This window comes from Octodon degus, unplaced genomic scaffold (genome assembly GCF_000260255.1).
Source record: "Octodon degus isolate 3935 unplaced genomic scaffold, OctDeg1.0 scaffold00015, whole genome shotgun sequence".
Taxonomy (NCBI): domain Eukaryota; kingdom Metazoa; phylum Chordata; class Mammalia; order Rodentia; family Octodontidae; genus Octodon; species Octodon degus.
In genome coordinates this window covers 23342749-23358015 of record NW_004524591.1, presented here as the reverse complement: position 1 = coordinate 23358015, position 15267 = coordinate 23342749, and the positions used below count along the sequence as shown (strand labels likewise).

Here is a 15267-nt window from a genome sequence, read left to right as displayed (position 1 = left end):
ACACTTGCCAGGGAAGCGCTTATTCCACTGAGCCACCCCCCCAGCCCCAAGATGGTGTTTTAAGAAAATCTCTCTGGCCCCATTGCACTAACTAGCAGAAATGAACTAGCTTATGGAGCAGTTCAGCTTTCCTGCATCACCAGAGGCTGCTGTCCTACCCTTTCAGCCCTTGCCAGCCTAACTGTGAACGCTAAAAGAGCCAAGGTCACATAAGCTTAAACTCTGATCCACCTGTTAAAACTGTGCTTGTCCTTTATCTTCTCGGCTCATCTGGCACTGAACCACTTATTAAATATTAAATAAGTGGACATTATAAAGTATGTACAGTATCTGTTTCATAGAGGACATTTAAGCAAACAAATTTTTGTTTTGTGCTCTTATGATTTATATAAGTATTCTAATAATTATTCCATTGTATTGTAATTTAAATCTTTTGTTTTATTTGATCAGTTATGATTTATATCTTTCTCAAAAACATGGTTTTTCAACTTCACACAAGATAGCTAAGATTATGAATTTCTATTTGTTTATTGAAAGGAACAGTTAATGCTTAATTTTTTGACCAATTTTTTGTACTTATATCTGGTAATCTGAGCAACTACTTTGAAGATAGCAGTATGCAATGTAACAACCATTGTTGAATTCCTATCTTATTTTTTGAAATTCTGTATTGTTTCTAATGTATTTTATTATTTTTCTCTTTAAAATAAAAAAATTAAAAATAGAATTACTGTATGATCCAGCAGTACCTCTTCTGTATATTTACCCAAAGTATTTGATATTAGTATGCTTAAAAGATGTACTCCAATATTCACAGTAGCACCTTTCATAATAGCCAAGTAACAGAAAAAATCTAAGTGTCCATCAATACTTGAGTAAATAAAGAAAATGTGGTATAAATACACAAATACTCTTCTCTTTAAAACAAAATTAAAACGTTCAAAGTATTTTGATTTATAATAGCTCCCAATTAGGAAAAAAATATGGTATATCCTTTAAAAAGGAAACAGATTAACAATATATGATGTATATCCTTTCAAGGGAATAAATGAAAAAAACTGATATACAACAACATGAATAGATCTCAATGACGTTACTCTATGAAAGAAAATAGGCAAGACCGTGTATTCTGTGACGTTTGTAGAGCTTTATAATGCAGTATAGCTAACATATGGAGGAAATCATAGTGTTTTCCTCTGATGTGGGAATTATATATGGTACAAACATCTCACAAGCTCAGATTTCGTGGTCTTAATTTCTTAGTATACGAATGTAGTAAAGTACATAATGTTTACATTCCTTGTGTGAAAGTGGCACAATTATTCACTTTTAAAAGGAAAGAAACTTTGCCTTTGAAGCCATATGGATGTAATTGGCTAACATGCTAAGTGAAATAACCCAGGCACAGAAAGACAAATATTTCATGTCCACTTATATTTGGAAACTAAAACTATGAAAATTAAGGAAGCAAGGCTGGAAAGATGCTTAACAGATGTTGGAAGAGGAATAGAATCGCTGGTCAAGGTGAAAGCCTCAGTTAGATAGAGAAATAAGGCTTTTTTCATTGCTATATATTCTACAGAATAGTAATTATAGTGTATAATAATTTCATGTTTTGAAATTGAGAATAAATTTCAAATGTGCTTACCAAAAAAATAGTATCTGTAATGATAAATATATTAATTAGTTTGACTTAATTATTTCACATTTCATTCATAAATCATAACAGTACTTTATACCCCACAAATGCATCCAGCTGTAATTTGTCAATTTATAATTTAAATAAAAATTTTAAATATAGTTATTTCTTTAAGGATAGAGAAACAAATAAGGTAAGAAATGTCTTGCCATCACAGAGTGTATATTCTAATGGAAGGAATACATAATATAGTAGCAAAGAAATAAATTTCTCAATAATAAGGGTGATATGATTTTAAAAATTAAAAATGATTCATGATAGGGAAGAGCACCTAGAAAAACCTCATTGAAGAGGTAATGTTTTGAGTTCAATTATGAAAGATGAGAAGAAGCCATGTAAAGATGTGGGAAAGAACATTCTAACAAAATCAGTAGAACTACCTAGAGCTTGTATAAATTCAGGTCAGTTTCATGGAACATGGGGAGCAAAGAGATTAAATACTGAGTGAGAGGAGAAGGTCAGATTATTTTGGTCTTTTCTGGCCACACTTGAGTATATGGGAGCTTTCAAGTACTAGTCTGAGCCCTGTGAAATTGAGATATTTTTAAATGCTTTTCAGATATTTTTATATATAGCCAGGATTAAGAACTATTAAAGGAGAACCTTGGCACCAGAAAATGTGAACTTAATTTTAAATATAATGGGAAGATACAGAAAGTTTGAACAGGGAGCTACCTGGTCTAATACATTTTTACAAAAATTTTGAAAATACTCAAATACAAAACATATTTAAATTTTCTTCTCATAAGAAAAATATAAACATTTGATAGTTGAGACATTTCATACTAATTCCTTTTCCACTTCCTGTGCTGTAATATAATTCTTCTTGGTCTTACTACTTTCCATATGAGAATTTGTCTATTTGAAGGTTGTTATTATATTATTCCCAAGCGTTACATTCTGTAAACTCTCAGATTCCATGTTTTCCTTCCCCATAGTCCTCTTGAATTGCTTTCTGTTACCATCTCCAGAGTTACCAAATGTTTTAAAACATTTGGAGAGAAGTACACACCATCATAAAAACTATGGGACCAGAGGTGGATGTGATATCAAAGATGATCTGCTATTTATAAGAGTTTTTTGGCTTTGTGTTTGTTTTGTTTTCCTCAGCAGCATAATACTGACTCTTTATTTGCATTAATAAATGTCATTATCTTGTGTGTTGTTTGGAAATAGCACTGCACTTTGCTTTACTGCAGGCCCAGTCACCCACAGAGGAAATTAGACTGCAGCAGTTTAATTTGGACCAGACTTGTCCAGGGTTCACTTGACTAGCTTGGCTCCAAGTTTTTGAAGTGTCTAAAAGGTTCAGTCTTGGAAAGGAAGCATCATGTCCCGGCTGTCACTAAACGGTTAAATCCAATTAGCCCCACCTGCCCCTGTTTGTTTACCTAATGAAAGACTCCATGCCCCAGCTGTGTCCAGGGACCATGCACACTTGCACTTCCCAAATGTTCCAGCAAGGAAGTAGTGCAAATCAGAGCCAGTTGACACCAGCAGATGTTTTGTGAATGAAATCCACTCAGCTGTGTCTATAGAGTGGAGACTTCTCATGGAGACCTTATCATCTTCTTTCAGGAAGTGCACCTATTTTCTTCTGGCTCCTAGGAATGGGTACAAATAGTTACACAGATGGATCTGTCTGTGGCCCAGTGAGCTGTGAATTAATTAGTAGATTATGGTTTTGGTAGGAATGACTAACTTTACTCCTTTTATTATTTAATTTCTGAGACTATAACACTTCTGAGGTGATTTAGGCATGTCTAGGCTTTTTTTTTTAATGCAGGGTCTATAGGGTCTTACTACACAGGTCCAACTTGTAGTGATTCTCCTATTTTCAGCCTCCCAAGCGGTGGGATTACAGGCGCGCGCCACCATGCCCAGTCTCATTGACCATCTCAGCACGCCCCAGGGGTGGGGCCAGCACAGCAGGCCAGGGATCAGACCTCTGACCCCTGTGTCTGCCTAAGCAGTCACTTTAATTTGCTGAGCTATCTGGCCGGCCCTTTGTCTAGGCATTTCATAACTCATATGATCCTGTTTATCACAAAATAAAAAACTAATAAGGGAACCGGGTGTGGTGACACATGCCTGTGATCCTAGCACAGAAGGTTGAGGCAGGAGGACCACCTCAAGTTTGAAGCCAGCCTGGGGTATGTAGTGGACTCAAGACCAGGTTGAAGTATATAGCAAGACCCTGTCTCAAAAATGCTACTGCCAAGGGGCCGGGAAGATGGCTCAGTAGAATAAGCGCTTCCCTGGCAAGCACAAGGGCCTGAGTTCAATCCCCAGTTCTGAAAAAAAAAAAAAAAAGAGAAATGCTACTGCTCTTGCTAATAATAAAAATAAACTGATCAGGATAATTGGATAGTTTGGAAACTTTGCCACTGAAATGGAAAAAAAGATCAGTTAGAGTAATTTTATGCTGATGAGTACCAGTGTTTTGCATAGATTTCTTTTTTTTTTTTAAATTTTAGGGAAGAGTCTACAGGGTGTTCAGGGTCTCACTACTAGATCAGACTCAGTGATTCTGCTGTTTACAGCCTCCCAAGTACTGGGATTACAGGCACGCGCCACTACGCCCAGTCTCAGTTGCCATCTCAGCGTGCCATGGGGGCAGAGCCAGCCTGGCAGGCCCAGGGATTGAACCCCAGGCCCCTGCACTGGCTTGCAGGTGTTTTAATTTGCTGAGCTATTTGGCCGGCTCAAAATCCTTTTTTTTTTTTTTTTTTTTTTTGCAGTACCAGGGATTGAACTCAGAACCTTGCATTTGCGAGGTAAGCGCTTATTCTACTGAGCTATCTCCCCAGCTTGCGCAGAATATTTGGAATTGTTTTGGAGATTGATATTCACTCCAATATAAATTAATATTTTTATTTGTTAGAGAATTATGTGGCAATATTTAATCAGAATTACTATTCTTTTAAAAATGGAATCTATGAATATTAGTATGTTGAATTTTTTTAAGCTAAGCCACTATTTACATAATACATAATAATATGGTTCTCTTTAACATAGTATAGTATACCACCAAATTAATTTTTGTTTTATTCTGTCATACACTAAGATGGAAATTTGTAGTCCCTGAATTGTACACTCCCACCTTACATTCATAGACTCAATTGTTTACTGAACCCTCCCACAAACTTTATCTGGCTCTAAGATTTAGATGCTTGGGCTGGCGAGATAGCTCAGTGAACTAAAACACCTGTTTATGCAGGCTTAGGCAAGCACAGGGAGTGTGGTTCAGTCCCTAGCACCATGCTGCACCAGTCCCGCTGAGTGGGCCAGAGTCCCAGGCCTGGTGGCCTCAGCCTGTAATCCCAGTGCTGGCGAGGCTGAAAGCAGAAGGATCAGCACAAGTCCAAGCTGCATAATGAGATCTGGGAACAATCAAATATATTTTTTTAAAGATTTAGATGCTGGAAAAATGACTTGAATTTAAGCTTCTAAATCTGAAGAGCAGAATTTAACTAAAATATGATTAAAAGAGCTGAACACTCAACTGAAGTTTTTTCTGGGTATGGATATTGAAATTTAAATTTTAATTTCTCCGTTCAGAAATTTGTATTTGCCTTTAATTTTTTATAAACCAGTTAAACATATCAATACTCTTCTTAGCTTACAAGGCATATGAAGAGATTTGATCCACAGACTGTCATCTTCCCGCCCCATTGTGTAAGATAAAGTGCTAATTGTGAAGTCATAGGTGATAAGAATAAAAGTATACTTTTGTAAGTATAAAAGTCATAGGTGATAATATCTTGCTCATTTCCTTTCCAGAGGTAGAGTGTATTGCCATAGCCAATAAACTCTACAAGGAAAATGAATTTTTCATGCATTTCAATAATACACCACATAGGAAGAGGTAGACCTGTCAGCAATGACTTTTTGGTTCATTTGTTTTATGAGTCAGGAATTTTTTCTACTGAATGTTTTTCAGAAGGGAACACGTTTGAATTTATTCATTATTTTGATCCAAATTAAGTTTAGAAAAACATAGTTATCTGTGATATGGTGCAATACCAAAGGACTTAATAGCTCATCTGTGTCATTTAGTGAAAAAAAAAACAGAAAATCTAATTGCCTAATATGATTTTTGTTTAATAAGTTTTCTAGACTAAAATTGAAGCCTTCTTATTAGTGTGTATTAATTATAGAAAAGAGTAGGGTTTTTTATTTATTTGGTACAGGGACTCACTATACAGCTCAGACTCACAGTGATCCTCCTGTTTGCAGCCTCCCCACAACCAGTCTAGGTGGCCAGCTCACTGTGTCCATTGGCGGGTCTGGCATGGCATGTGGTGCTGGGGATCAAACCCAGCCCCTGTGCTTGCCTCAGCAGGTGCTTAGTTCACTGAACTATCTTTCCAGGGGCAAAAATAGGCTTCATTAGGAAACCATTGATAATACCCTTACCTTATCTTTTTGCCTCTCTCTGACCCCTTCATTGGTAATAGTGAACAGTTTATTTGCATCCCTAGTTTCATTCTTATTCACCTTCCAAATACTATCACTTGTTATACTAGGCACCAGGCACACAAAAACTAATAAAAAATCAATGTCACCCTGAGAGTACTCATCTAGTTTGGGATTTAGCGTGTAAAAATGTGTAGCAAGATCAGTGAGAGTAAAGCTATGTGTAAGGCGGGAGTTGTCATACTTGACCGCATTGTTGGATCACATGGGAAACTAAAAAATTATAATGGCTCCCCCTTGGCCACCACCCCAAGATTCTGATTTCCTTGATCTTGAGTGTGGTCAGGACATCTACTTTTTTTAACAGCTTCCTGAAGTGATTCTAATGTACAAAGTTGAATACAAGGGTATTGATACACATATTTATAATATATAAATAGATAATATTAATATTATAAAAGTATAATAATATAATTTTCCTGTCAAAAAATGTGGAATACAAAGATGTGGGAAGCCCTTTTGCTACTCTTGTCAAATGCATATTAGATAAAAGTTTTTAACTTAGGAGGTATTTCAGATAGGTAATCAAACTCAAAAAGAAGACAGAAAATTCACTGATGCTATAAATGAAAGATGAATTAAAAGCAGTAAAAAATGTTGAAGTGGAAAGGCTAACAGAGGTATCATACCATATCTAGAGGTCAAATAGGAACTGGCATTTTTAACATCTGCAAGACAGGGAGGAGAGACCTTTTTGCAGAAAATGTGAAAGGGACTGGAAAGCTAGATTCTAAGGCTACTTGTTTAATGAAGGTTTTGAATGGAAGAGAACAGTTTTGGTAGAAAGGAATATTAGAAGTAAGGAAAAGAGTCCTTTGCTCATTTATTCATTGTTTTGAAAATTGATTGGAAATTAGAGAAGTATTGAAAAAATACTAAAAATTCAGGAAATCAAGGGAATTATTGGAGATTACTGGAAGTGGATAAAGATGAAGCAGATTTGAGTGGAGGTAAGATGTTGGAGGTGAAAGATATGTAAAACTCCATAATAGATCCTCTCCTTCCTCTGTCACTTAGCAAGGATTTGGAGGATAAGCAATGAGGAGATAGCAAAATAACATTAAACCAAAAAAAAAAAAAAAAACCCAAGGGATATGGGGAGATGAAGCTGATGGGAGACGACACATGAAAGAATGCCAAAGAGGCTGGTGAGGTGGCTCAGCAGTCTAAATCTCCTACTTAGGCACACCTAAGCAAGCACATACACCACAGTTTGATCCCTGGCACCACATGCCATGCCAGCTATGCCCTCAGGGTGTGCTGAACCAGCCATGAAAAAAAAAAAAAAAGCGGGGGGAGTGGAAGATACCAGTGAGAGCAATCTGAGAGAATGAAAGGAAGATATTTTGATAGTCAATTTTTTTTTTTACTTTGGAGGATAAAATTATAGTTAGAAAACATTTGCTTTTAGTGTCTTAGAAGAATCCTAAAAATTATCCATGATTCATTTGTTTTAGTTTATTTTAAGAGAATGAGGGTAGTATTGTTCCTTACAATATGAAGCCATATTACATACAGTTGGGCTGTACTGAGTCAGTGTATAGGCTTCAACTTCTCTGTAAACATTAAGTAGTGTATAGAGCCAAGTAGTTTTCATTATATATGTTGTATATATTTGTTTGAAAATTCTCAATGCACCTCACTGTGACCCTCATCGTGAAAGACACTCTTGGCTGTGCCTGTGCTAGCAGAAATCCCTTGGAGCCTTGGTTGTCTTCAGCTAATCAGCATTGTCTTCATAAATAAATGTCATTCATGTCACTTGTATTGCTGATGAGGATTTTTAGACCATCAAAATCGGTTATAGTGATGGAAATGTTGAAGAGAAAGAGATTTTTAATGAAATTGAAATTGAACATGTGAGGTGAATTTACACATATATTCTTATAAGAGCAGTGTAAATAAATAGTGAACCCCTGGGCCCTATTACGGGGCTTGAAGCCTGCCAGCTCTAGATGACTAGCCAGAGACCACTGGAGAGCGACATAATCAAAGGCTTTTTCTGCCTGACATTTGTGGCAGAGGATTTCTTTATGCCAGTAGATTTGCTTTGAATAGAGAGATAGATACCTACAGTTCAGAAAATGCCTGCAGGTAGAACTAATTGATAATTTAAACCAAGAAGACAAAGAACAAGCTTTTGTACCACCTGTGTCACTTTGCAAGTACCATGTGTGTTGTCAGTTAGCAAAATTGTAAAATGATTACCCAATTTCATATTTATTGAACTTTTTTTTTGAAAGACCTCCCCCAAAACCTACCATACATTTTTATTTATGTTGTGGGATTAACTAACATAAGAAGGACTAATTAATTAGCAGCTTTCATGATTACTCAACAGTTAGAAAACAGAATGAAATCTAGAAAACTGTTCCCCAGTAATGTGACTTATTCATGAATGCCACCACTTTCAAGCCAGATAATGGATTGAGTTAATAAAGGAGATGGAGGTGATATTATTTTCCTGAAGAGAAGGTAGGTAAGAAATGCTAACTGAATACCAGATATTATGCTAAGTCTTTCCTATTGACTGTTTTAGGAGCATTGTACAATCAGAAGAAAAACTTGTCATCAGTGCATCTTGGGCAAAAGATGATGATATCAGTAGACTTTTGAAATCATTACCAAACTGGATTAATATGGCTCAGCCCAAACAGCTGAGGCCAAAAAGAGAAGAAGAAGAAGATTTCATAAGGTAAATGTCTATTTTCTACATTGCACTAAACATAAGGAGGAGAGGTACATGTGTTTAGCTACTCCTTTTTTTCTTTTTTTTACATGAAAGTTTGGCCCGTTCTAAAGATGAAGCTCTCATTACGTGTACTTAGTAAAATCTGTTTTCATCCTTTGTTACCTCATTTCCCATGCAAATATGAATTAAGCTCAAAACTTTACAAGGAAGTAACTGGAGTGAATTAAATTTGGAGCTTTACTACATCAAGTTAAAATATTTAATTTATACATCCTTCTTCTCCACGGGGAGAATACAGTTAATTTGATCACTTATTTTCTCAGCAAAGTGTGTTGACCCTCCACCCTATAAACATGATACCAAGAGAAGCTGCTTGTTTTGGGTTTTTTTTTATTGGGTTTGTTGTTGTTGTTTGTTTTGTTTTTTGGCGGAACTGGGGATTGAACTCAGGCCCTTGAGCTCGCCAGAGAAGCACTTATTCCAATGAGCCATCTCCCCTGCCCCAAAGCTGCTTGTTAAACTGAGTGTATTACTATGGTTCTTAACATATTCCTTTTATTAGGCTATTATTAGATAAGATTTCCCAGATGTGCCTTTCACGTTTGTTCACACAAGTTGTATTATCTCTCATAGTTTTCTGCTTCCTTTGACAAAAGTAAGGAGTCTGTCCTTTCAATTTATTAAATCAAATTTAACTTTGTATAATTTAAATTATTTACTTAGCCACTGAATTTGACAAAGCTCTCCATTTTCTTGTGGCTGGCTTGGAATAGTGGAATGTTTTCACCTGTGTTATCTTAAAATTGCAAAAAGTAGAAAAATGATGATAGCAATACATTGTCACATCAAAATTATCTTCATTCTTATTAACTTGCTTAAGTGAATAAATAAATAAATAAATGGTTAAAATAAAAGAAAAGCACTTTAAAGAAGCAAAATCCTGAAAATAAAGAAATAATGGTCAATATTTTACTTTAATTTGCATCTGTCTCTCACAATGTGGATAACAATTGTAAGCAAATCTGCAACCAATCCAAAGTCCAGTATCATCTAAAACTATATGACTACATGGATAAATATCCTATAATGAAGTATTCCTAATACCTCCCTTCTGATGCTTATGATATTATTGTCATTCACTTCATTCACCCGTAATCTATAATCACTAGAAAATATTGCTATTATTTTCAGCAACTATAAATTAAGAATAAAAAAGTTTCATTTTTACTTTTATTTATTCTGTCTTTATTGCAAATTCTTTATTACCATAGATTCAAGATTTACCTGTTCCTTTTTCTTCTCTCTGAAGAATATCCCATAACATTTCTTGCAAGGCAAATCTACTGATAACAAACTCCCTCTCAATTTTTGTCTGTCTAAGAAAGTGTTATGGCTTGTGTCTAATTGTCCCCCCACAGCCTCACACAGTCATGGGGAGGACTTCTAGAGTTTGTGATTAATTCATTATCCCCTGGTATTATGGGTGTGTGTGCTGCTGGGATTATGGGTGTGAGTACTTACAACCTGAATGCAACTTAAGGGCGACAGACTGGCTTTCTGTAGCCATTACTGCTGCTCCTCCTCCCCTTGCTCTCTGCTCTTTGCTGCAGTCATGAAAGGCTGCTCTCTGCCATGTGTCCCTTTGCCTTGGAGCCAGCTGAGTATGGATGGAAACCTCCAGTAACTATGAGCTAAATAAATGTTTCCTTCCTTCATTTTGAGTATCAGTATTTATCCCAGTGATGAGAGAAGAGTCACTGAGACAGAAAGTTTTCATTTTTCCTGCATTTTTATAGGATAATTTCCCAGGGCTCAGAAATCTAGGTGGGTGTGTTCATCAGTGTTCTCTAAAGAAACAGAAACAAGATGGATGGATGGACAGACGGACGGACAGATGGGCAGACTGATTGCAGGATTAGTTTAAAGATCATTGTGTCCAGGAAGTCCCGATACCTGCCATCTGCAGGCTAGAAAACCAAAAAAGCCAGTGTTGCAGTTCATTCCAAGTCCAAATGCCTAAGAACCAGGCGCGGGGAGAGGACTGGTAAAAGTAACTCTCAGGGTGTGATGTCCTGAGAGCTTGTTTGGAGGTTCTAGCAGGGGAGCGCAGCTACTCGTATACCCTTGACCGAGGAACGGTCCTCCTCTATCGGGGGTGGTCGTTCTCTTCGACCGAGCGCGCAGCTTCGGGAGGGACGCACATGGATCGTTGAGGGAGGAAGGGGACACCCGCCTAGCCAGCCAGATCAGCCGAATCAACCCTGGTGATCAATGGGGTGACAGATGTCACAGCCAGATCGCCCTCACATCCCTGATGTCCTGAGAATTAGGTGCTCTGTTATCTAAGGACAGATATTCGAGGAAAAAAAATCTTATCTTAAAAGAAAAAGTGTATTTTCCCTTCTCTTATCTTTTTTGTTCCATTCAGGAGATTGGATGATGCCTCTTCACATTAATGTGGGTAGATCTTCTTTTCTTAGCCTACTAATTAAAATACTAATCTCTCTTAGAAACTCCCTCACATACAAATCATAAATATGTATTCGCTAACTATCATGGCATCTCTTAGCCCAATCAAGTTAATACGTAAAATTGATCACGATTGGTGATTTTTCTTAACATTTTAAATATCATTCTCTTTTCTGTCTTGCTTACATGGTTACAAGAGAAAAGTATTATCTTTGTTCTATAGGTAAGGTTTTTATTTTCTTAAAGATGTTTTTGTCTTTAATTTTATTCAGTTTTAATATAATATACCTCCTGATAAAACTTTTGTTACAGACGCTACTTGGTATTCTCTGAATTTCGTAGATATAGCTATGGTGTGATATTTTCACTGGTTTGGAGAAATTCTCAGTCATTATTTTTGAAGCAATAGTGTTTCAGGCATTTCTTCTGTTTTATTTCCACTTTTTTCACCTCCTGGCATTTCCATTTTGCACATATTGTAACTTCATTAATTACCTCACATTTCTTAAATATTCTGTTCTTTCTTTAGTCGGTTTTTTTGTTGTTGTTATTGTTGTTGTTGTTGTTGTTGTTGTTGTTTTTCCCTTGGCAGAACCGGGGATTGAACTCAGGCCCTTGCACTTGCCAGGGAAGCACTTATTCTACTGAGCCATGTCCCTGGCCCCCTCTTTTTATTCTTTTTTCTCTTTATACATCAGTTTTGGAACATTCTATTTATATTTCTTTTAGGTTACAATTTTTCCTTAGCATTATGCAATTTGTTGCTGAGGTTATCAAAGACATGCTTCATTTCCACTAGTGTATTTTTTATTTGTAACATTTCCTCTGATTCTTAGAATTTTTCTTTTTACATTACCTGTGCTTTTCTTTTTATTTACTATGTATTTATTAAATATATGGTTTTAATGAAGCATACATAGAAATGGTCACATGTCATGGCTAAGCTTTATGTAATCTGTATCCCAATCAAGAAACAGAGAACACTAACAATAAAAAACACAAGAAAACATTAAGAAATCTTTTTGTACTTCCTTTTAGTTATCACCTTTCTCTCTGAGATGTACCTCAGAGACTAGTTTAATCTGTTTTTGAACTTTGTGCAATCATGTAATTATGTGTTCTTTTATAACTGGCTTTTATGTTCCAAATTAGTTTGACAAGATTCATCCATCTTGTATATAGATAAGGTATTATTGTGTGTATGGAATACAAAAATTGTTTTAATGTTTTATTATGTGTGTATATATGTTTATATGTATATAAAACATATAGGTGTGTATATGTAGATAGTTGTAATACGTGTGTGTGTACACATAAATGTGTATACATACATTTACTCATTCTACTACAGATGGGCATCAAAATAACTTACAATTTGGAGCCATTTTAAATAGTACAGCTATGAATATTCTACAGTATTTTTTTAGTAACCATGTGTATACTCTCTGTTGGGTTTGTGCTAGGGATTGAATTGCTGGGTAATACTATGTAAATGTTGGCGTTTTAATGCACACTGTCAGATTTCCAAACTGACTATAAGAGTTTATACACTTTTCCAGTGGTATAGGACAGTTTCAGTTGCTCCATATCTCACCAACACTTGATATTTTCTATCTTTTTAAATTGTAGTCATTCTAAATATTTTCTTTTTAGTTTTCAAAGGTATGTTTGCTAAGTATAAAATTCAGAGAGGATAGATTTTTTTCTTTCTTTCAGTCCTTTAATTAGTCTAGTTTTTTACACACTTGGTCTTTTTTTTTTCTTTCTTTCTAATGTGGAATAAGATGCTATTTAATTTTGTTCTTCCATAGCTAATTTTTTTATGTCTGTGCTTTAATGATTTTTTCTTTACAATAATTTTTGGACAATTTCATTTTTGTGTATCTTGGTATGATTTTATTCAAATTTCTTATGTAAAAAGTTCATTTTTTTGGAAATGTATTATAAGTTCAACTAAATTCAGAAATTTTAAATCTTTAAATATTTATTGCCTACCCCTTTCTACTTTGAGAATTCTAATTATATGAATATAAGATTCTTCATTTTGACACAGAGTGAGATATTATATGACTGTGATTTCTTCTTCATTTTTATTTTGGACAGCTTTTATTGTTATATTCATTTAAGTTTGTATATAATTTATTTATGGTGTATAATCTATTAATCTCATGATATGTATTCATTTCAGAAATAGTTCTCTAAAAATCACTCTCCTATATCTTATATCTTTCACATTTCAATATTTGTCTGCAATTTTTAATATGATATGTAATTATTCATTTTCAATAAAGTTAAAAAAAATAAATTGTAGCCATTCTAGTAGAATGTAGAGGTACTTCATTGTCATTAATATGTATTTCAATCATGAATGGTGAAGGTAAGCAACTTTTTACCATTTGAGCATCTTTCATGTTTTGTCAATTTTAAATATATGGTCTTTTTCCTAGTGATTTTTAAATTCTTTTTATGTCAAGTTGAAATTCCATTGTTATAAGTGCATCACATCAGTCTTTTAGTCCTTTACAGATTTCCTTATTACTCTCTTGATAGTGTTTTTTATTAATTTTATTGAGAAACAAATAGCAATGAGACAGCTTCAAAACAGGTTAGTAGGACAGTTGCAATAATTAATACATTGCATATTGTTGTCTTCATAGTAGTTATTCATAGTGCAAGATGCAGACATGACACCTTATCTAAACACTATTAATATAAATCTTTCTTCACATTGAACTAAAAGTAGCTGTGTATCTATCCTATTTTGTATGTACAGATATATTTTTTTCACTACAAAATGGTCCTTCTTTTATATCCCCCATTTTGTTTAATTTTGTCAGAGATGGGTGATCCATTATCATTCAAATATTGTAGGTGCTTGAATTCAGCAGAATAATCTAATGTAGTCTAGTAGTCCATAATAGTAATGGGTTATCCGCAGAACTGGCAATATCAGAAGTTATTGGCTTGAGCCTTTTACAGCTCAGCATATTAATGTGGCTTTACTTTTTATAACAGCTTTTTTTTTAGTGAAGAAGACTGTTTCAAGATTTAATAATTCTAATTTATTATTTATTTTGTATAAATACATTTTTTATCCTGTTGAAGAAATTGAAAATCAGAGCTTATGAAAAGATAAAAATGTTTTCTTCTAGAACTTTTTTTAAACATATATCCCCAGCATCTGACATAAATTGTTGACCTTAAATTTTTATTTCCTTTCTTGTATTCCATACTTCCCTTCATGTAAATTATTGTTATCATGGATTTAATAGCAAAATATATTGATGATATTTTTTTCAAGAAAGGTAAAACTTTTTGAGACACTGATCAATTTGAGTCCCATATAGCAATTAACAAACTGACCACAAGACAGAAATTTAAGTCACGAGGATCTACTGTTTCACAGAATAACTTATTATTTTGCCAAATTTATAAACGGTCTATATAAGTATATACCCCTGTTTTCTCTTTAAATGTACTTATTTAACCATATTTATTAACACAACAAGTATGGTAGCAGTACTTTTTAGAGGATAACTTATTCCAACTTGGGAGATAATCATTCTTTTGATTTAAAGGAGCTAGAATTAAGGTTATGGCTTTTTTTTACTCTTTATTTGATCACTGAATTGTAGTATTTTCTATTTTAAGCTTGAATAAAAAATAAATTATAGAATTTTGTATTTTTTATGCAATTTACATGAAGTGAAGTGTAATTTTAAGCATTTTACTCAATTAAATATATATGATTATGCCTGTATGACTACCTCCCATATCAAAATAGGAAATTTTTTTCATGACCTTAACTCAAAACACCCACCCATCTGACTTCTATTATCATAATGTAGTTATGCTTATCTTCAAATTCTATATCAGTTTAATTATTGTGTCTTGGTTTCTTTTACCAAACATTAAGCCTATAACATTT

The 15267-nt window shown here is 34.5% G+C and overlaps 1 protein-coding gene across 1 annotated transcript in view; it reads left to right on the top strand.

The window, feature by feature from the left end:
• The window catches only part of Exoc4 (exocyst complex component 4), a 951164-nt gene that overhangs the window by 763287 nt on the left and 172610 nt on the right, over window positions 1-15267 (top strand). Inside the window, exon 13 of the mRNA XM_004626539.3 lies at window positions 8718-8873. Within this exon, the coding sequence (XP_004626596.1) occupies window positions 8718-8873 (156 nt within the window). The remainder of the gene's footprint in view (window positions 1-8717; window positions 8874-15267) is intronic.